Source organism: Mus musculus, chromosome 6, assembly GCF_000001635.26.
Source record: "Mus musculus strain C57BL/6J chromosome 6, GRCm38.p6 C57BL/6J".
Lineage (NCBI taxonomy): Eukaryota > Metazoa > Chordata > Mammalia > Rodentia > Muridae > Mus > Mus musculus.
Genome location: NC_000072.6, coordinates 116,294,427 through 116,317,728, shown reverse-complemented (window position 1 = coordinate 116,317,728; position 23,302 = coordinate 116,294,427). Strand labels below are relative to the sequence as shown.

The 23,302-nt window shown below is 40.3% G+C and overlaps 1 protein-coding gene across 16 annotated transcripts in view; it reads right to left on the bottom strand.

Moving 5' to 3' along the window:
• Positions 1 to 23,302, bottom strand: part of Zfand4 (zinc finger, AN1-type domain 4) — a 69,830-nt gene that overhangs the window by 15,695 nt on the left and 30,833 nt on the right. For 15 of the 16 annotated variants that reach the window (XM_006506506.4, XM_006506510.4, XM_006506508.4 and 12 more), the window contains 3 exons: positions 11,968 to 12,112; positions 2,712 to 3,884; positions 2,087 to 2,141 (listed from right to left, as the gene is read on the bottom strand). In XM_006506506.4, the coding sequence (XP_006506569.1) occupies positions 2,087 to 2,141; positions 2,712 to 3,884; positions 11,968 to 12,112 (1,373 nt within the window). The remainder of the gene's footprint in view (positions 1 to 2,086; positions 2,142 to 2,711; positions 3,885 to 11,967; positions 12,113 to 23,302) is intronic. The other variant, XM_011241445.2, reaches the window with a different exon arrangement.

Below are 23,302 nucleotides of genomic sequence, written 5' to 3'. Positions count from 1 at the left end.
TCGGGGGGCGGGGGCACACATGCGGATGGCAGGGGACACTTGCAGGACCTGATTCTCCCCTCAACCACACGGGTCCTGGGGCCTGAACTACGATCGTAAAGCTTGGCAGATAGTGTTTTTACCTGCTGAGCCAGCAAGCTGACCCTCAAAAGAAGTTTTCAAAAGAATAAAAAAAGCTATTCATAGAGTAAGGAGGTCAATAAAAAACAAACATAGGTAGATGATAGAAATATGTATTTCTCCGAAGAAGACAGATAAGTATGCAATAAGCACATTATGCAAATTGTATCACTAATTAGGGAATACATATCACTCATTATTACAGAAAAACAAAGGACACAGCAATATACCATCTCATATTCATTCCAATAACAAGTACAAAACCAGCAAAAGCCTAAACTAGCAACCAGAGTGCAGACAAGCCTGCAGGAAGGCTACAGTCAACACACAGTTAGTGGGACTGAAACATGGTGCAGAAAAGCAACAGAGTGAGTCTTTAAAAACTAAACAGTTTTACTTTTGTCATATATACCCAAAACAATTGAAGGTACATTTGCTACATGCATAGTCACAGCAGTATTGTGACAGCTAAAATGTAGACTCCACACATGTGTGCACTGACTGTGTTTGAGTGGATAAGCAATCTTTAGTCTATGTGAACGATGGGGTGTTGTGAGCTTTACAAAGGAATTCTGACGAATGTGATACATAAATGAACCCTGAAGATCTTATCAGTAAAACACATCATTCCAAGAAGACAAATATTACATGTGAGGTACTTAAGTCATAAACTGTGGAGATAAGAAATAAAATAATTGCCTGAGAGTGTAAGTGGGTAGAAAATTAAGAGATGCTGAATTTTTGTGGCACTGTGGTTGTGTTTGTTTTGACACCTTTAGGACAAGCTCTCACTACAATGCCCAAACTACTTTTTAAGTGCATGTAATCCTCCTGCCTCAGTTACTCAGTCTCAGCCTACCCAGGAGTTACAACTATAGGTATATGCCACCCAGCTTGCTCACCAAGAAGTTAAATAGCCAATGAATTAAAACCTTTAGTCTGGCAAAAGGAAAAGCTACAGAGAACTAGTAATGGATGTGTCGTGGCTGCCTAACATGGGAATGTATGCAATGCTATGAGCCTATACATTAAAAAGGACTAAAATCCAGGGTTGGTGGTACATGCATGGAATCTAGTATCTGATAGATTGAGGCACGATGGTCTTGGATTTCAGATCAGCCTAAGACACATAGTAGGACCCTGTCTCCAAAACACAGACTGATGAGCAGGGCACAGTGGCACAGAGGCAGAAACAACCCAATGGAAGTTTAAGGGCACCGTCAGCCTAGGCTGCACAGGGCCCTGTCTCAAACAACAACAAAAATATAGTTAAGAAGACTTTTTATGCGCACTTTACCACAATGAAAACCCTTGTAAAATGTAAACAGATGTATCAGTACTTTATACGCTTAGGCCTCCCAAAGAGAAGGGAAGCAAGTCCTATGTGTCTCTTAAAAACTAAGTCTACAACATGGCAAACTTTTACAACTCCAGAACTACAGAGGGCACCTCCTGGTGAGTTTACTGCCACAGGTCTGGGTATTAAAACCCAAAAGGAGGAGATATTAAAGTCTTGCTTCCTTCCAAGGCATCTTCAGTGTGCTACGACTGGAAGAAGAATGTGTTAGAGCCACTTCTGCTACTGTGTATAGAAAGGGCTGGGCCTAGAGATTATCCTTGCCTTTGTTCAGAAATAATAAGTTCATCAAAAAGAACTTCTTACCACTCCCCCTTGATATCGGACCAAATATGGAACACTCCTCAGGGCCCACTCAGGGCCCACCCAGCAGCCCACTACAGCTTTACAATGGCCAGCCTCCACTGAAGGGGTTAATTCTTCTATAATGCTGTCTCTTCACAGAGACATGAAATACCAACTTGAGATTGTTTATTCCTCTTGCAGCCAGATCACATACTGTTTTCTGGAATGAATCATTTGGGGGTGTCTACCCTGTTCATACCATAGGGAACTCTCTCTGTCCCCTTGAGAACGCAAGTGCGGTATGCAGTGAAGTAAGTGGCTTACCTATTCTCTTCCCTGCTGCTGCATTACTTCCACTCATTCCAATACCGCGGGCAGACTACAATTAAAACACAGAACACCTGCTGAGGTGAGTCAATGCAGATCAGGTCACCGAGCATCAAATACTTTAGTATTCTGTTACTAAAATGCAGGTGGGCACCCAGTGTATAGCATGTGCTCTATTTCTGTTGAGAGTCACTTGGAACCTAATCTCACTTCTTGCGCTTACTATTTATCCATAAAAGAATAAAATTTGGTGGCTTAGGTAAGAGTCTGGATACTGGAAAAAGCCTTCATGAAACAATATCAAACTGAAAACCACAGAGCACTAGTGAACAGGGCAGTGATGGCTGTAATTCCAGCACTCAGGAGCTGCAAGCAGGACCAAGAGTTCAGGGTCATCCTCCAAGCCCCAGGTCAGTCTGAGCTACCTGAGAAACCTGTCTCAAAAATGAAAAAAAAAACAAGCATCAAATACATCTCCTACAAATTAGACAAGTGTTTTAGTAAAATTTATGGGAAAACAATTCAATTGTAAGCATTTTTATTTATATAAATAAAACTTTTAACTTTGAGATAGTCATGCTGCATACAACTAACTAGAACAAACTGAAAAGAGAATACTTACTAGAAAAAAATCTGTAGGTTCTGACTGGGGAGAACTTTTCCTAATGTTTTCATCCTGAAAATGCTGGAAGTTTGTAGACAAACCAATTCCAGAGGACCGAAGCCTGCATGCCCCATGGGTGCTCTGCAAACTGTCTCTGCTTGCACTCCGTGCCAGTGAAGCCAAAAAGCCATTATTGTTTACACAACCAACAGGCTCTTTGGAAGCTTTATTAGCCATTTCTGTAATATCTCGGGCTTCCACTTTAGAAATAATATCAGACCTTTTTCCAGGCGAATCGACTTTAACACCACGGAAGCGAGCAGTCCTAGAGAAAGAAGAATCTGCTATGGTTCGAATGTCCAATTCCCGCAGGGTGTTTTGTGAAGTAGACGCTGAGGGGTTGCCTGACTCAAAACATTTTGACTGTCTCTGTGGCTTCACCAGAGAATTATGTAGTGACACTGGTGCAGCACAGAGAAGAGGGGACAGGAGTCTGTTCTTGTGAGAGCTTGGCTCTCGGTGGTTAAGAACTGCATTGTCTCCTGGCTCACTGCTCAGCACTCTTGCCACATGGCTCAGAGGCTGCTCCGCTGCCCTCAGTCCTCCATCACCTTTAGTGAGTGGGAACTCTGGAGTTACCTTCCCTAACCCTTCTACACCACTGCTCTGCTCGGCACCGGTTCCTTCTGCAAATGGAGCAAAAGCACCTACTTCTGGCAGGAGCAACTCATCAGCTACACATTCTTCTGACCGTGGAAACAAGACTACGTCATCCTCATTATTAGATAACAAGTTTCCTGAAAGGTGCTTGGTCCGCCTAGACAGGGATGATCCAAGATGAAGAACAGAATCTGCGAGCTCTTTGTCACTTTCCAGTTCTATATGGGTCAACTGAGGAAGCAGTCTGATACTACTCGTGGAGTGAGACAGCATGTTAATCTCCCAATTGTCATCATCCTTCAGCAGCTCATTCCTGAGAGATGACACTGGTCTATCGGCAGGGGCCTGAGCTGCAGGACTTGGGCCTGCATTCCTGGATGTTTCAGGGAGATGTGCATTCCCAGAAGGTAAACAAGACTGCCCAATATGAGGGAGGACTCTTAGCAATCTGTGCCGGGCTGCTGCTGTAGAACTGCTGGTCGGCCGAGGAGCTAGAGGTGGGCGAGGTTTTACCTTGACAACTTTCTTAGGCTACAAGGAAAGAGTGCACATGTAATTCCTCAACATAGTTATTTCCATCCATCAGCAATAATCAGTGGAGAAAATGTTACTTACCATATTGCCATTCTGTTACCTCAATTTACAGTGCTCAAAAAAGCTGGGTGTGGCGTCACACCTGTAATGCTAGCACTTGGGAGGCGGAAGCAAGATGTATGTCATGAGTTTGAGGCCAGCCTGCCTGGTTTACAGAATCAATTCCATGCCAGCCAAGGCCACAAGATGAGTCTTTACAAACAAGATGAGTCAATACAAACCAACAACAATGAAATGCTTTAAAACATTAAAAGTCTTAAGATTATGACTGAGAAGGATTTGTTATTGAGCATAATTTTCTGAAGATGTTAAAGAAAAATAATTTTGTTTTATTTTCCTCACAATTAATTCTTTCCAAGGCTTTTCTTAAGAAGATGTTGCTTATGTGACATGGCATTCTTCCTTGTAAGCTGACTGTGTGGATGTGTGGAACTCAGAAAAAAAGTTAAGCAGACTAGCGTGTGACTCGGAAGGCTGTCTTGTCCCTTCAATGGCTTCTGTGGACTTGTGTTTCAGGAAGGGTTCTCCCCTTCACGCCCCCCCAGGGTTCCTGTCACAGTAGCAGTTATGCCTCAGCTACTTCCACAGCTGAAATGGTTTCTACTGAGCATCTCCTTTTCCTCTGAGTCCGAAATGTACAGATCCATACCTGGCAGGGGTTACATATAGAACAAGGAATGATCCTTTTTCTAAAATGGAAAATTATCCCTCATGCAGAGTCGCTAATGGAGTCCCCAAGATGAGATCTCACATGTGTTATCACAGCTCCCTGACAGAGAGCTCGGGTCTGTCTTGTGATGACATTGGGAGCAGCCTCTATGACGTAGATGTAGTGTCTTAGTCACAGCACAACTGTAAACTCTACAGATGCACCTAAAGTCACTGGACTGGACGTGTCCTCTCCTGACACAGCATCTACACTTAACTTATCACGGGAAGGGTGAAGTTGAAAGCTTAAGAGAGGAGCCTTAGCTCTCAAGCACAGGGATGGTCAGCAGACACAGGATGGAAGTCTGGTGACACTCCAGCAGCCTGGCCTATAAGACATACACACAGAAAACTCAGTGGGTCCTGTAGAGAAAAGGCGAGCTGCAGCAGCTGCACAGGATGAAAGGAAGCCCCTTGGAAGGTGAGCAAGCTGCACTTTTACTCTAAAGTCACTCTCTTGCCAACCTACAACTATGTATTTACAAAAAAATATATATTTTTTTAAATGATTGTTTTCTAGGCCTTAGAAATCAACAATAGTTGCCAAAATCTAAATAACAACATACCCTCCCAAATAAACCCACAGACATCCCAAGAGATCAATAATACAAGCAAATGAAATTATCCATGACTCCAATTGTCAACAACAGGGAGATAAAATAAAGAATACAAACTTCGAGTTACTGTAAGGTTGAACACACTCAAACTTTGAAGGCTCAGATGTAAAGCTTCTATCTACAGTAACAAGCAAGGATGTAGAGCTGCAAAACAAAGAGGTAGGGCATCCTAGGGCTGACAGAACAAAAGTAAAATTGCCACCTGTGTAAATACTAAAACAGGTCTAATATCTGGGATATGAGAATGAGCTAGCTGAAGGCAAAAGGAAATAACCTGAAGTTGTCTGGGATCTATGCTAACAGTTAGAATGTTAAGGAGGCTATACTGTGCAGAGAGGGGTAAATTAGATGAAAAATAATCCATTTAAGAGCTTTTTACTGAAGGTAAGTAAAGAAACACGAAAAGAAAAGGTAGGACCCTAAAGAAAAACAATGCATATGACACAAATTTAGAAAACCCACCTACTCTTTCTTCCCTGCAATGGGACCGCCAGTGATTAAACCCAAACACAAAGCCGGGCGGTGGTGGCGCACGCCTTTAATCCCAGCACTATGCTTACCCAAATAACATTATAAAAAAAATAGAAAAGGAGTAACATATCCATATTAGAATAAAACAGAAAGTGAGAATCAGAACATTTTAGCACATACAAATTCTCCTTTAACACAATATAGCAAAAAACTACCACAGTACTCCTATCTAAATTAAATATCTTTAAATTGACAGAACCTGGTAACACACACATGGAGTCTCAGCACTCAGTAAGACCCAAAGATGGAGAAGTTAAAGCCAATCCATGTACACAGCAAGAACCCAACTGGAAAGTGAAACTGAACATGAGGGGTGTGGTGAGTTGAGTAAGAATGGCTCCCGTAGGTTCACAGATCTGGATGCTTAGAGGGTGGCACTATTAGGAGATGTGGCATTCTGCACTAGGTGTGACCGACCTTGTTGGAGCCCACTGGGGGTTTGAAAAGCTCAAGCCAGATCCAGTGTTGCTCCCCCTTCCTGCTGCCTACTGATCCAGATGAAGAGCTCTCAACTTCTCTAGCACCATGGCTGCCTTTGTGGCACCATGTTCCCTTCCATGATGACAATGGACTAAACCCCAGAAAAATATAAGCAAGCCCCAGTTAAATGCTTTCCTTTATAAGAGTCTCCATGGTCATGGTGTCTCATCACAGTGAAGGAACACTGACTAGGACATGGAAAGACATAACATTTTAAAAATGAAGTAATTTACAAAGGGAAGTGGGGTGAGAAGTGCTGTGAGATGCCTTTCCAACTGCAGCATAAAAAGGAAGGCAGCTGCAGATCAGCGTTAAAGCCTAAACGTCTCCTATCTGAATAAACCATCACTTGACAAACTACAGAAACGATCCCTCAGCATGCTCTTAAATTATCACTTGGGTTTTTTTTTTTCCTTAAGTTTTAGAGTTGTAAAAATTCATTACTTAGAAATCTTTCTTTCCTTTCCTTGGAATTTATTAAGATATGCAACTAACCAAAAGATACGGGGAAAGTTTAGTAAAAAGACTCTTAGGAGCCATGGCATCAACACTAAAACATCTGTAGTGATATGGATAGAAAAATTATTTATGTTCCATTTCCTTTAAAAATAGAACTGCTGTTCATCTAAACAATGGAGACAGAATGGAGAAAAGAGAAAGCCAACTAACTTTTATAACTGTCTCTTAGCCGGCATGCAGGAGGCAAAGGGGTGAGATGGGGCTGACATCTGAAAAGCAAACTTTAAAGAGCAGTCCAGAGGCTGAGTGGTGCTGCTGCTGCACGCCTTTAAGGAGGATCTCCATGAGTTCAAGGCCAGCCTGGTCTACAGAACCCAAGACAACCAAGGCTACACAGAGCAACCATGTCTCAAAAAACAAAACAAGAAAACAACCAATAAAACTAAACAAACAAACAGACAGACAGACAGACAGACAACAGTCCAGGACAGCAAGCATCATTCCCTGACCTTTGTGATTAGCACATCATTACTGCTACAGATACTTGTCAGATCACGTAGCAAGTGCTCCTTAAGATGAACAAACCTGTCATGATTTTCATGGATCATGGTTCTCATTCCAGAAGAAACCAAACTGATAAAACAAAAAAACAAAAAAACTACAACAAAAAAAGGGAATCATCTCATCTCTAAGCAATCAATCAATAGAGTAGATCTTATAGATATCTGTCAAACTTTTACTCTGAAGTTAATAGAATAAACTGTCTTTGAAATATATATTGGACACACATGGAAAATATCAGATCTCTACTAATTAAATTCTAAACATCAGAACTGTAAATGATATTGTCTGATTTCCATGCAATAAAACTAAAAATTAAACACAATGAAAAGCTAAAACAAAAAACAAACAAACAAACAAACAGCCACCAAAACTTACCTAAATCTACTCAACCACTTTGGAGCGAACAAGGAAATTCTAAACTGATAAATTGACAATATTACCAATTGCCATAATGTTTCTACTGTATAAAGAATATAACTTTGTGTGACATTTATGTCAAAGCAGTATAAACTATATCGAACCATAGTGTAACTCAGATGAATTAAAACTGAGGGATAATTTACAAAACAATGTGCTTCTACTCCTTAAACTATCTACTATGACTGTCACTTGTGTACCCACTGTTGAGCCCACCAGGCTCCAATGGACAAGTCCAAACTCATGGGTCATAGACAGCCCCAATTAATCTCAGGGGTTACAACACAAAACAGACACAGGAGAGATTTGTGGGTATGAGGGAGATTGGACAGGAATGGTAGGGAAAGAAGGGAGGATTACTAGGCATCGTGTACATGTGCCAAATTGTCTAAGAATAAATTATAAGTGTGTGTGTGTGTGTGTGTGTGTGTGTGTGTGTGTGTGTGAAGCCAAAGTCTCAAATGGGTATTTGTACCCATGGCATCTACAAGTCCACTAATAAGTGGATGAATGAACAAAGCATGATACATACACACAGTCTAAAAAGAAAGGATATTCTGACATGTGCTGTACCATGGGTGAGCCTTAGAGATGTCATACTAATTAAATAATCTAGCCACAAATACTCTATTCATAGAAATGGGACAGAGGTTGAAGGGAGGGGACTAGGAAGTTGGTCTTAAGGAATACCAAAAAAAAAAAAAGAAAAGAAATTTAAGAAAAGATCTGAAGACTAATTGAACAAAGATGAAAACATACTTAACACCACTAACAGGGTTACATTTGAAGACAGTTTAAAGCTCGCATGGTTGCACATCCCTGCAGTACTGACATACAGGAGATAAAGAGATTCATGAGTTCAAGACCAGCCTTAACTACATAGTGGGTTTGCCTAGGTTATGGAAGACTCTGTCAACTAAATAAATAACTAAATAAGATGGATAGTAAATATTATATATTTTACCATTATTTAAAATAAAAATAAGTTAAAATACTAAGTGATAGTATCCTCTCTGTGAAATTCATTCAATCTTGCTGTACGACAGAAAAGAAAATTGAAAATCACTTCCCTTTGATGAATAAAACTCCTAAGGAAAATATTTAGAAACAAACAAAAAAAATCACAACCAAGAGTGGGTCATGTCAACAATGCAAAATTATTTCATATTCCTAAAAAGTCACCTAGCCTGCATTACCGGAATTGTCTTATCCAATGTGTAATCCATTTCAACTTTTCTTCTTTGACCTATGAGTTACTCAGAAGTGCTTTATTTAGAAATTTACTCTTTTTCCAGATATATATTATTGATCCCCAGTTTTATTCTTTGTAAACCAGAGCATTTTTGATTATTTGAGTCTTTCTGAAATTTATCAGAATTTATTTTTTGTATAAAGTACTGTATTTTATTTTTGTTTTTCTTTTCTTTATTTTTTTTTGATAACTGTTCTAACATCTCCCCTTTAAAAGTAAGGCATATCCTGTTTTGAGTGACGCCCTGGGCAATGCCAGCTGTACCACGTGAGTTGATAATGTCCTCGGGTCTCTCAGAAACCTCCCCAGTTCTCTGCTCTACCTGTCCTGCTAAGAGTGGAAGTCTTTGAAGATAAGCATGCATCTATTTCTTGTAGGTTTTGCTTCATATATTTCACAGTTCTATTACTACATAAATAAAAATTATAACATAACTCTTTTGGTCAATTGTTCATCATATAATTAAAAAATAAGATCTTTACACACACTTATTTCAAAAAATCAGATGAGTTATAGATTTAAACTAGAAAGAAATAATCATCTCAAGAGTTTTGGAGAAAACCATAAAAGCATTACCTTCACAATCCTGTGACAGGAAAGTGTGCCATAAAAATTATTAAATACTAATCATAAAAGCAAAACTGCCAAATTATAATACACTAAAATTAACAATATGCATCAAAAACAGGTGAAAGAGTAAGCCATGGAGTATTAGGAACTGCAAGCCATCCATCTGACAGAGATCTTATATCACACATAAATATATATATCCTGGCTGCTTTGAGACAGGCCCCATGTCACCCAGACTACATGCAAGCATGCACACTGAGGCTGACTCTGGACTCGGATGACGCTGCCTTCACCTCCCGAGGCCAGGGAGTACATCATTACACATTTTAAATGCGTACAAACCAATAAACAAAAGCATGGTAACCTAATTTTAAAATGAGCAAAATATGTGGCAATGCACAAAAAACAGAATTTTAACCAAATTTAGAATCAACACTTTTTAAGTAAACATTACTCATTATAAGAAAAATTAAATAAAAGCCAATACAGGATCCTAAGAATGGTTAAGATGAAAACAGTGGTGACTGTAAGTGTAGGCAAGGACAAGGCACAAACCGGAGCTCTCCTGCTAGTGACAGAGTCTCACCTGCCTCTAAACCTATGCAAACCCTCACTGTAACTTCTATTTGTTTGTCTGTTTTGAGACAGGGTCTCACTATGTAGCCTAAACTGGCATAGAACTTATTTAGACAGGCCCTAAAGACATGATCTAAACCTATTTAGACATGATCTTCACCCTACACCGCACCAAGGATGCTGTGACACTCACCAAGTACCTGGCTATACAGCATAGAACAGGTTATCTTTCCTTTGACTCTAAGGTTCCTACTAAGTATACAATCCAAAAAATAAAAGTGTGTATCCATCAAAGAATGTATAAGCATACTCCAAGTGGTTCTGTTAATAAAAGCCATAACTCGTGTCTGAAGACATTTATAGTGTACTCACATACATAAAATAAATAAATCTTTTTTTAAAAAAATAAAATCCATAACTCAGACACCTGAATGCTTATCATAGAAAAGAGAAACAAAAAAGAGATTCACAATGTAGTTTAAATAATATTTAAAATAATTTTTACAAATTTTCCAGAATTTTATAAAAGGCTGTATTGTCTATGTTTCTATTTATATAAAGTTTCATAGCACACAAAACTTAGTTGTGGAAATTTTATATATATACGTGTGTGTGTGTATATATATATATATATATATATATGTATGTATGCAAACATATATGTATGTATGTATGTATGTATGTATATATACATATTTTTTTACATATATATATATTCTTTATTTTAGGAAAGATTATGAAAGAATTTTTTACAGAAAGAGGCAGGGGAATGAGGTGTGGCCATGCACGCCTTTAATCCCAGAACTCAGAAGGCAGAGGCAGAAGGATCTCTGTGAGTTTGAAGCCAGCCTGCTCTACATAGTAAGTTCCAGGACAGCCAGGCGAACACATTGAGAGCCTTACCTCAAACAAACAGAAGATAAAAGAAAGAAAAACAGGAACTACTTTGAGTTATGTCTAAATAAGTGCATTTATCTATAAAAATTCATCAAGCAGAGCCTAAATGTTACTATTATTTTTAGGGGTGATTTGCCATGGCATGCACGGGCAAGTCAAAGGAAGTCACATCTCTCCTCCTACTTTACTAGGGATTGGCCCTAAGGTTGAAGCTTTACGTGGCAAGGGCCCTAACTTGCTGATCCATCTGGTCTGGCTCCAAGCATTACTTTAAGACTTTGTGTATTTTATATGGGGAGGCACTAACAGAGTGAAGAGAAAAGGATAATGCAGTTGTGTGGGGTGGGGGAGAGAGCAGAAATGAAGAGAGACAGACAGACAGAGAGACAGACTTATATCCAGAAACAAAAACAACTGTCAAGAATATGGAAGACTGAAGTCTTACCCAATGCTTTCCCTTTGGGATGACTTTAGAAAACTGGCAGTGTCTACTAACGCTAACCCAGTAAATATCCCCTAGGCACATACCTAGAATCCAAACATTCAGGAGACTAAAGCAGGAGGATTGCTGGGAGTTCATGGCAGGTCTGGGCTATACACTAAGTTCTGGACCAGCTTAGGCTGTGATGTGCCTTTCTCGGTGTCCGTAGATATTGAAATCACATTTTAAAATAATTATTAAAAGATTAAGCTATCTTTTAGTACCCTTTCCAAACTATAGCTATGACATTTTAAGGATGAATTATGCTAAATGTGAATAATTCTTTCAGGTGTGTTCCGAGACTAAAAATCTTAATATTCATTTGTCACATCTTAATAAATAAGTTGAGGCCAGAAACGTGAAATGAGTAATATTTTATCGTTTTCCACAGTTACCAGCAGCCCTCAGTGCTGTGCGCCCTGCCAGTGTAAGGGAGAGAAAACCTTGGCCAAAAGCCAACAGCTTCACCTTTTTGCTGAGATTCATGTTCTCCATCTTAGCCTTCAGCAGCTTCATCTTATTCATAGTTATAGAGTTTTCAATGATCTGTTGCCCAGAAGGAGAAGGCTCAGCTTCTTCATCCTCATCTGTATACAAATTATACACAGAACCACTGCAAGGGAAACGACAAGTGCTTAGAACACGCATGCTACCTGCCAAGTATCCTATGTGCAGTAAAAGTCCTATGTACAGTAGCAACTATAGGTCCTACCAGGTATACAACACTAACTTTATTTTGTCATTGTAAATGAAAAAAATAAATTTGAAAGCATTTCTTTGTCCAAACTGGCCTCAAATGTGGTACCTAGCTGAGGATAGCCTTGTTCTCTCTTCTGATCCTCCTGCCTCCACTTTCTGATTGCTGGGCATGCCACCCACACCAAGTTTTATGTAATTCTAAGGATTGAATTTAGGGCTCTGTGTGTGTTAGGAAAGCGTGCTCTGTATTGAGTTCCATATCCAGCATGTTCAAACCACATTTTGGAGGTTAGGGACACCGTTCACTGGGTAAACTGCTTGCCTTGCAAACACAAGTACTCAAGTTCAGTTCCCAAAACCAAAGGTGACAACGTGGCTTGTTTGCAATCTTAGCACAAGGAAGGCAGGGACAGGCACATACCTGAGGCTCACTGGTCTGCAGGTCTATCCTGCCCATAGAGTTTTAAGCCAAGACATTATCTTAAAATTGAGGGTGGACAGCTCCTGACGAACAAACCTGATATCTACTTATGATGTCTATGTGTGGTCTCTGCACGCAAGGGCACACATAAACTTACACTAACACATGAGTACACACACACACACACACTTCTTAGGAGAAAACTATTAGGAAAGCGCTGCATCACTTGACACTGCTGAGCTGCTCCAAGGTCACTGCAGGCAGCTCCCTGACAGCACTGCTGGCTCTGCTCTGGGTGCTCGCTCTATCAGGCACTCCTCACAGACTGCTTCTTTACAAAAACATACAAGGTAGATATTATATCCCCTTTTATTAACGCAAAACTGCAAGAAAGAAATGATGGGCCAACAACATGGTTCAGGGGGAAAGGAGCTTGCCGCTAATCCAGATCACCTGAGGTCAATCCAAGCACTCACCGGATGGAAAGGGAAAGGTGTCTTTTATCTGCAGAAGTGTGCAGTGGTATGCAATCCTCACCCCCCAGCACTAATGAACGCAATGTAAACAGTTAAAGCCCAATGTGGTGACGCAACCCCCGGCACTCAGAAGGTGGAAGCAGGTGGGTCTCTGTAAGTTTGAGGCCAGGCTAGTCAATATAGTAAGCTGGAAGCCAGCCAAGGCTTTACAGTGAGACGCTGTCTTAAAACAAAAACAAAAATAAAAACAAAAAAGCTAATGTTTTAAAAATAATATTTCTATTTACTCTTTATATTTCAATGTATTTTTATTCTTTTCATTACTGTCCTCCCAACTCCTCCCAGATCATCACTAGCTTCCCTATACATCCAACTTCATGTTCTCCTGCTCTCAAAAGACAAACAAAAGCCATGGAGTCCAGTTTGTTAGCCTACCCCAGAGTGTGGTTATTAATATATTTGTGTTAGCCTACCCGGGAGTGTGGTTAATATATGCTACTTCATTGAAGGAAATTGATTTTCTCTCTCCCAGAAGCTATTTGTTGTGAATAACTCCTTGGCTAGGGGTGGATCTTCTAAATGAAATGCACACATCTAAAGCTTAAAAGCTAACACTCATGTCTGAGGGAGACCACACGGTGTTTGTCCTTCTGGGTCCAGGTTACCTGACTCAGAATGTTTCCAGCTTATCCATTCATCTGAAAATTTCATGACTATTTTTGTTAACAGATGAATAATTTTACATTCTATAAGTATCACACTGTCACTGGCCATTTATCTATTGGTGGACATCTAGACGGTTTCCGATTGCGAGCTATTACACAAAAATCAGTGAGTATAGATGAACAAGTTTCCCTGTAGTAAGATGTATCTGCTCGAGAGCTGTGCAGCTGGATTTTGTGGTAAGACGATGTTCAGCTTTTGATTAACCTCCACACTGACTTACTTCATAGTGGCTGCACTAATTTGCGTGCCTATAAGATGTGAAGATGCGGTTGGTGCCTTTTCCCTGCTTCTGCTGTTGTTTTGTTAATCCTGACCATTCCAACTGGGAGGAGATGAAGGCTCAATGTAGGTTTATGATTCCCTGATGACTAAGGATAGTGAACACTTCAAAGTGTTTTTCAACCATCTCTATTTCATCTTTTGAGAACTCTCTTTAGATCCATATCCCATTTAAATGTGGTTTTCTAAACATTTAGGGTTGTTGCTTTTCTATCCTACAACTTTCAGATGTGTAATTGGTACACAATTTTCCCCTCCTGGGGGCTGCCCCTTCAAACACGGTGTCCTCTGCTGTACAGAAGTTTTTATTTATGAGGTTCCATTTATTCACATTTCTTCTTAATATTTGTGCAATCAGGGTCTGGTTCACAAAGCCCTTTCCTGTGTCTTTATGTTCAACCTTGTTCCCTTTTTCTTCTATCAGGTTCAGGATATCAGGTCTTATATTTAGGTCCTGGGTCCATTTGAAACCCAGTTTTGTACAGGCTGGGAGAGAAAGACACAGTTTCACTCTCTGACCTACAGCTATGCAGAATGACCAGCACTATTTGCTGAAGATGCTCTTCTCACCAATGTGTATTTTTTGGCTTCAATGGAAAATATCAACTGTCCTTGGATGTCTGGAGGTCTTAAATTCTATTCTATTGATCAATGCCTCTTTTTTAATTAAAAATATTTTGTATGAATATGGGTGTTGTAGCTGAATGTCCATCTATGCGCCACATGCATGCAGTGCCCTTGGAGGCCTGAAGAAAATGCTGGATCGCCTGGAACAGATGGCTGTAAGCTACTATATGGTGCTGGGAATCAAATCCAGATCCCTTGGAAGAGCAAGCAGTCCTCCTAACCACTGAACCATCTCTCCAGTCCCAATTTGCTCCTCCCTCCCCCCACCCCACCTGCCCCTGCCAATACCATTCTGGTTTTATTACTGTAGCTCTGTAGTACAACTTAGTTAAAATCAGGAATGGTGAGACTTCCATCAGTTCTTTTATTGGTCAGGATTGTCTTAGCTATCATGGGGTTTTTGCCTTTTTTTTTTTTTTTTTTTAGATATGTATTAAATTTTATTGTCTTTTTTTTTTTTACTAGATATTTTCTTTATTTGCATTTCAAATGTTATCCCCTTTCCCAGCTTCCCTTCTTCCCGGAAACACCCTATCACATCCTCCCTCCCCCAGCTTCTATGAGGGTGTTCCACCCACCCACCCACTCTCACGTCCCTGCCCTCGATTCCTCTACACTGGGGCATCTATCGAGCCTTCATAGGACCAAGGACTTCTCCTCCCATTGATGTCTGACAAGGCCATCCTCTGCTACATATGCAGCTGGAGCCATGTGTACTCCTTTGTTGATGGCTTAGTCCCTGGGAGTTCTGGGGGGTCTGGTTGGTTGATATTGTTGTTCTCTGGATGGCCTTTCCTTCAGTTTCTGCTCTATACTTTATCTCCATATATGCTCCTGTATTTTGTTCTCCTTCTAAGAAGGACCGAAGCACCCACACTTTGGTTTTCCTTTTTATTGAGCTTCATGTGGTCTATGAGTTGTATCCTGGTTATTTGGAGGTTTGGGGCTAGTATCCACTTATCAGTGAGTGTATAACATGTGTGTTCTTTTGCGATTGGGTTACCTCACTCAGGATGATATTTTCTAGTTCTATCCATTTGCCTAAGAATTTCATGATTTCATCATTTTTAATAGCTGAGTAGTGGGTTTTGCCTATTAAATATTATGTGAAATTTATTTTTTCAATTTTTGTGAAGAATTGTGTTGAGATTTTTTTTTAAAGAGAGTCGCCTATTCTGTTTTGCTTTTGTTTTTGTTTTGATTTGGTTTGGTTTGGTTTTTCGAGACAGGGTTTCTCTGTATAGCCCTGGCTGTCCTGGAACTCACTTTGTAGACCAGGATGGCCTCGAACTCAGAAATCGCCTGCCTCTGCCTCTGCCTCCCAAGTGCTTGGGATTAAAGGCGTGCGCCACCACGCCTGGCTTGTGTTGAGATTTTTGAAGGGCATTACAATGAATCTCGAGACTGCTTTCAGTAGGATGGCCATTTTCACATTATTAATACTACCAATCAATAAGCATGTGAGATCTTTCTGTCTTTCCAGTGTTTTCAATTTCCTTCTTCAATGTCTTAAAGTTTTTATTAAACACATCTTTCATTTCCTTAGTTATTACATGATGTGTTGCATGCATGATGTGAAAGCTGGTTTCATTCTAAGTGTCTTTGTCACTTGTACATAGAACAGCTATTGATCTTTGTGTGTTCTGTGTCCTGCTATATTGCTGAAAGTATCATCTGTAGACATTTTCTGGTGAGTCTTTGGGGTCTTTTACTTATGAAATTATATCTTCTGTAAACAAGGATACTCTGACTTTTTTTCCTATCTGTATCATCTCCTTCAGTTGTCTTTTTTGTTGTTGTTTTGTTTTGTTTTTTGAGACAGGGTTTCTCTGTGTCGCCCTGGCTGTCCTCAAACTCAGAAATCTGCCTGCCTCTGCCTTCCCAGTGCTGGGATTAAAGGCGTGCGCCACCACGCCCAGCTTCCTTCAGTTGTCTTATTCTAGTTAAGTTCAAATAATAGTCAACAGTGATTTTAGTGGAAATGCTTTGTTTAGAATGTTGGCCATGGGACTGTTGTAAACAGTTTATTGATTTACATATGTTGAACCAATCCTTCATATCGGAAATGAAGCCAACTTAATCATGGTGGATAATCGTTTTTGATATGTTCTTGAATTATGTTTATATCTATATAAAAGATACTGGTCTGCAACTTTTTATCTGTTAAGTATTTGGCCTTTGTACCAGGGTACTAGTGACTTCATGAAAAGAATTTGGAAGTATTCTATCAATTTCTATTTTGGAGAATAATTTAAATAGTATTGGTGTTAATTCTTCTTTGAAAAGGATTTACAGAAAATTGCTGAATCTACCTGTCTCTGCATGGTTTCTGTTGGGAGATTTAAACTAAAGCTCTATCTCACATTATGGTTGTTTACATTATTTACTTCATCTTGACTTAATACTGGCAGGTTGTGTATATATATGTCAATTCATCCACTTCTTTTAGGTTATCCAGTTTGGTAGAATAAATATTTTTAAATTATGGCTTTATAGTTCACTGAATTTCCTAAATGAATGTTGCAACATCTCCCTTTTCATCTATGATTTTATGAATTTAGATTTCTTCTTTTGTTAATTTGGCTAGAGAACATTGGTATTCTTTATTTTTATTTATTTATTTGTTTGTTTGCTTGTTTGTTTGTTTTCAAGACAGGGTTTCTCTGTTTAACAGTCCTGCCTGTCTGCCTGCCTCTGCCTCTTGAGTGCTTGGATCAAAGATGTGTGCCACCATGCCCGACCCTCTATTTTTTTTTTCCAAAGAACCAACTCATTTATTTTTTTATTTTAAAAATGTTATTGATCTCAGCACAAGTCTGAGAATTTCTTCCCATCTAATTTTTGAGGGTGTTGATTCTTCCTGTTTTCTAACGATTTCAAGTATATAAGTTGTTAATGAGATTGCTTCAATTTAAAAGAAATAATTTATGAGTGTTTTGTCCGCACATGTGCATGCACACCACATGCGTGCCTGCTGTTGGGTGTTGGGTCCCCTGAAAATGAAGTCATTAGAGAATTGAACCCGGCTCCTCTGCAAGAGTTAAGTATTCTTAACCTCTGAGCTATCTCTCTAGCTATCTCTCAGCAACAAAACCAGGCACTTAGTACTAGGAATTTTACTGTTAGGGTTGCCTTCATGGTGTCCCATAGATTTTGATATGTGGTATTTTCATTTTCATTCAGTTTTAGGAAGTTTTACATTTCCTTCTTGATTTCTCCCATAGCCCAGTTTGTATTCAGTATGTCGTTCGGTTTCTGTGAGTTTGTGTACATTCTCCTGTTTCTATTGTTGATGTCCATAGTGGTCAGACAGATGCAAGATGTTACTCCAGTTTTCCCAATTTCCTTGCATTGTGTCCTAATATGTGATCAATTTTGGAGAACATTACATTGCTGCTAAGAAGAAAACTCATTCTTTAGCGTCTGAGTGTAATGTTTTCTAGGTCCATTTGATTTATGATATTTAACTGCAGTTTATCTAGTTTTGTCTGGATGACCTGTCTACTGGTGATGGTTGGCTATTGGAGCCACGTACTGTGACTGTATTGGGGTAACTGTGTGGTTTTATATCTAAAGGTGTTTCTTTTATTAAATTAGATGCTCCTGTGTTTGGTACATAAATGTTTATAACTATAATATCCTCTTGGCGGATCTGTATTAGAAGAGTATGCAGTGTCCTCTGTCTTCTCTGACCAGTGTTGGTCTCAAGTCTACTTTATCAACTAGTACAATAGCTGCTCCTCCTTGAGATACCTTTTTCCATCCTTCTACCCTAAAATGCTACCTGTCCTCGACATGAGGTGTATTTCTTGCAGGAAACAGAAAGAGGGGTCCTGTTTTATCCTCTTAGTTTGTGGGGGGGTTTGGTGGTGGGGGGGACCATTCAAATCTGAGTTATTATTGGGCAGGTTTGCGGTGTCTGCATGGATATCTGGTCTCACCTTTGTTATTACCCCAATTGCTCAGGTTGTGGGCCTGCTGAATGATGGTATTTTTGTCAACTTGAGGCAGGCTAGAGTTACCTGTAAAGAGGGAACCCCAACTGAGAAAATGTCCCCACCAGATTGGCCTGTGGGCAAGGCTGTGAGGAATTTTCTTGATTAACGATTTATGTGGGAGGGCCCAGCTCACTGTAAGCTGTGCCACCACTGGGTAGTTGGTCCTGGGTACTGTAAGAAGGCACATTGAAAAAGCCATAAGGAACAAGCCAGTAAGCAGTTTTCCTCCATAGCTTCTGCTTCAGTTCTTGCCTCCAAGTTTGTACCTTGAGTTCCTGCTCCAACTTCCCTGAGTGATAGAGCGATGGAGTGTGACCTGAGAGTTGTAGGCTAAAATCAACCCTCTCCTCCCCAAGTTTCTTTCAGTCATGGAGTCTGATCACAGCAATAGAAGCCCTAACTGAGACACTGTGTTTTCACCCTGGGGCTCCACCAGGAGCAGTGGGGAGGGACAGGACCGAGTGGGGTTGGCTCTAACTGTACTTGGGGCTCCACCAGGAGCAGTGGGGAGGGACAGGACCGAGTGGGGTTGGCTCTAACTGTACTTGGGGCTCCACCAGGAGCAGTGGGGAGGGACAGGACCGAGTGGGGTTGGCTCTAACTGTGCTTCTGGGCTGGGATCCAGAACAGTAGACTGGAGGCTAGGAACCGAGGCTCTAGGAGTTCCTGCCTGAATTTCCAGTTCAGATTCCACATTTGGATTTCAAACTGTCTCAGATCTGCGCAGTGGGTGGGGTGGCTGGCACTGTGAGGGATGGGGCAGATGAGCTGGCTCGGAAGGTCCTACTTAAAATGAAGTTTTGATTCAAACTCCAGCTCAGACTCCAGGCAGCCTCAGATCTGCAGGGTGTATTAGAATGGCTCGTTAGGTGAATGGGGTGGGGAGGGGAGCAGGGAGTGGAGGAGCAGTGGAAAGGCTGACACGTGCAGACACTGCCACTGACTCCACTCCGAATGCATCGAAGGAGGACTTGGGTGGGCTTCACTGGGACTCAGTGGTGGGCAGGCTGCCTCACAGGAGGGGCCGGTGAGCTGACTCTCAGTACCTAGCCAAAGTTCTAATTCCAACTTGGGGTCAGTCGCCAAGGATTCCCTGATTGGCAGCAGTGAGTTAAGAAGCTGAGGCAGAAGGATTTCTATGAGTTCAAGGCCAGCCTGGTCTACAAAGAGTACTAAAACAGCCAGGGCTACAAAGTGACCCTTTTCTAGTTAAAAAAAAAAAAAATTAAACAATTTTAAAAAAATAAGAGGTTAAGTCATTTGGCTCAAGACCAGAAAGACAGTAGGTATTGGGCCTTAGATCCAAACAGTCAACTGTCTAGTCCCAAAGCTAACTTCTCCTGTTACTCTCTGTTACAGAATCATGCATGACAATGTGTGACAAAATTAATATATGTGACAACTTTTGTTTGCCTCTATGTCAAAAACCTGAAAATGAAAGAACATGAAGATTTCTGTCAGTTTACCTTGTGAAGTCAGAAGGAATGATTTTGCATGATCTAATAATCTTGATTACCATGAAAAATTTTAACTCTAAATATTTCTCTCTGCACTATGGTTTTTTATAACTTTATCCCCTAAGAAATAGTCTAAGCTGTTCTAATATTTTATGGTCACAAAAAGGTGGATTTCTGAGTTCGAGGAGGCCAGCCTGGTCTACAAAGTGAGTTCCAGGACAGCCAGGGCTATAGAGAAACCCTGTCTCGAAAAACACACACACACACACACACACACAAAAAAAAAAAAAAAAAAACCACAGTCTCCTGTGGAATATATATACGAAGAGGAATATTTTATTGAATACATTTTAGAGCATAAAACTATTTTTAAATTCACCTCATTTTTTGAATTATCTTTTTGGAGGGAAAAGGTTTGGACCACAATCTCCCTCCTATGCTGCCTTGACTTGTGTGTAGTTAATTATGTAGGCCAGTTTGGCCTTGAGGCTTTAGCAATCCTTCTGCCTCTGTCTCCCCAATGCTGGGATTAAGAAGGGAAGCAGGAGAAAAGGGATTTCTCCATGTTCGAAGTCAGTGTGGACCGGACAGGGAATTCTAGGCCAAGGCCAGGGCTACCCAGGCTGGGATTACCATGTCTATTAAAGAATCATGTTATTATTCTCTCAACAGTCATAGATTCATGGCATCATCTAGAGGCCAATCATTTATGCTCAGATAATACATAATTTATAATAATTTATAAGTCCCTAAAAATCAATATATTTAATATTCATTGTTTAAAGATTTAGCTTTTATTTTTATTCACGTGTATGTATGTTTGGGAGAAGATATGTAACATGTTGGAGGGTATTCATGGAGGCTAGAGGAGGGCACTGGGTCTCCTGGATCAGAGTCACAGGTGGTTGTGAGCCACCTGATGTGGATGCTGGGAACTAAATCATGGTCTTTTCTCTTAGAAGAGTAGTGAGTACTCTTAACCATGACCATATCTCTCTAATCCCTATACTTGAATTTAATACATAAGCATTCTCTAGACCTTTAATAATATGATTAAATAACAAGAGATGGACAAATATGACATTTATTTCAACATGAATATTGCTCATCCCAAAACCAAGTACTAATTTGAGTTTTGCTTTTTAAAGGCAAGATCTGACTATATCTCAGGCTGACCTGGAACTCACTCTGTAGGCCAGCCTGTTCTCAGCTTCCAATGCTGGGGTTACAGATCTGAGCTACTACACTTGGCTTGCTCACTGGGTTGTTTTTTTAAGGCAAGTTATCATTTACGCCTTACAGTGCCTGCTTAGATTTCTCTCTTTTAAAACAAGGAAGCATTATTCACTAAAATTATTTAAGATAAAAAATTAACATTTTGTATGTGAATGGGTCCAATAATTCAGCAAAATATAGCAAGGGGTCAAAGTTGGCCTGCAACCTATTGTGTGGCCTATGAACTAAATAGTTTTTCATAGTTTTAAATAGCTGGAAGAAGATCAAAATAATTGTATTTTTAGCACATACATGTATACAGAATCCAGGTTTCCTGTAGCAGAGATAGACTGGCTCGTCTGTGTATTACATAGCATTCTCCGGCACAATGCTGGAACTAACCGCTGTGTTAGGTAACACTTAGCACTGCACAGTAAAGACTGGCAAGCTCCAGTTGTGACGCAGTCACAGGTATCACACGTGGATGCTGTGCATCGCTATTTGGTACTGTCTTTTCTTTCTTTTGAAACAAAGTCTCACTATGTAGCACCGGATAGCTCTGGTGATGGCCTAGAACTACCTACCTACCCCAGGCTGACCTTGAACGTGGAGAAATCCCTCTTCTCCTGTCTCCCAGAGGCTGGTGAGCATCACCATGCCCAGTGTTATTTTAGAACTTAAAAAAAATCAGTGTACACTAAACATGGACTTAAAAGCATATACATGTTACATAAGATAGAACTGACATCATTAGACAATGTTTTAAAACTGAGTCCCTCCGACACACCTACGGTCACTTGATCTTCGACAAGGGAGCTAAAACCATCCAGTGGAAAAAAGACAGCATTTTCAACAAATGGTGCTGGCACAACTGGCAGTTATCATTTAGAAGAATGCGAATTGATCCATTCCTATCTCCTTGTACTAAGGTCAAATCTAAGTGGATTAAGGAACTCCACATAAAACCAGAGACACTGAAACTTATAGAGGAGAAAATAGGGAAAAGCCTCAAAGATATGGGTACAGGGGAAAAATTCCTGAATAGAACAGCAATGGCTTGTACTGTAAGATCGAGAATCGACAAATGGGACCTCATAAAATTGCAAAGCTTCTGCAAGGCAAAAGACACTGTCAATAAGACAAAAAGACCACCAACAGATTGGGAAAGGATCTTTACCTATCCCAAATTGGATAGGGGACTAATATCCAATATATATAAAGAACTCAAGAAGGTGGACTCCAGAAAATCAAATAACCCCATTAAAAAATGGGGCTCAGAGCTGAACAAAGAATTCTCACCTGAGGAATACCGAATGGCAGAGAAGCACCTGAAAAAATGTTCAACATCCTTAATCATCAGGGAAATGCAAATCAAAACAACCCCTGAGATTCCACCTCACACCAGTCAGAATGGCTAAGATCAAAAATTCAGGTGACAGCAGATGCTGGCGAGGATGTGGAGAAAGAGGAACACTCCTCCATTGTTGGTGGGATTGCAAGCTTGTACAACCACTCTGGAAATCAGTCTGGCGGTTCCTCAGAAAACTGGATATAGTAATACCAGAGGATCCTGCAATACCGCTCCTGGGCATATATCCAGAAGATGTTCCAACCGGTAAGAAGGACACATGCTCCTCTATGTTCATAGCAGCCTTATTTATAATAGCCAGAAGCTGGAAAGAACCCAGATGCCCCTCAACAGAGGAATGGATACAGAAAATGTAGTACATTTACACAATGGAGTACTACTCAGCTATTAAAAAGAATGAATTTATGAAATTCCTAGGCAAATGGATGGACCTGGAGGGCATCATCCTGAGTGAGGTAACCCAATCACAAAGGAACTCGCACAACATGTACACACTGATAAGTAGATATTAGCCCAGAAACTTAGGATACCCAAGA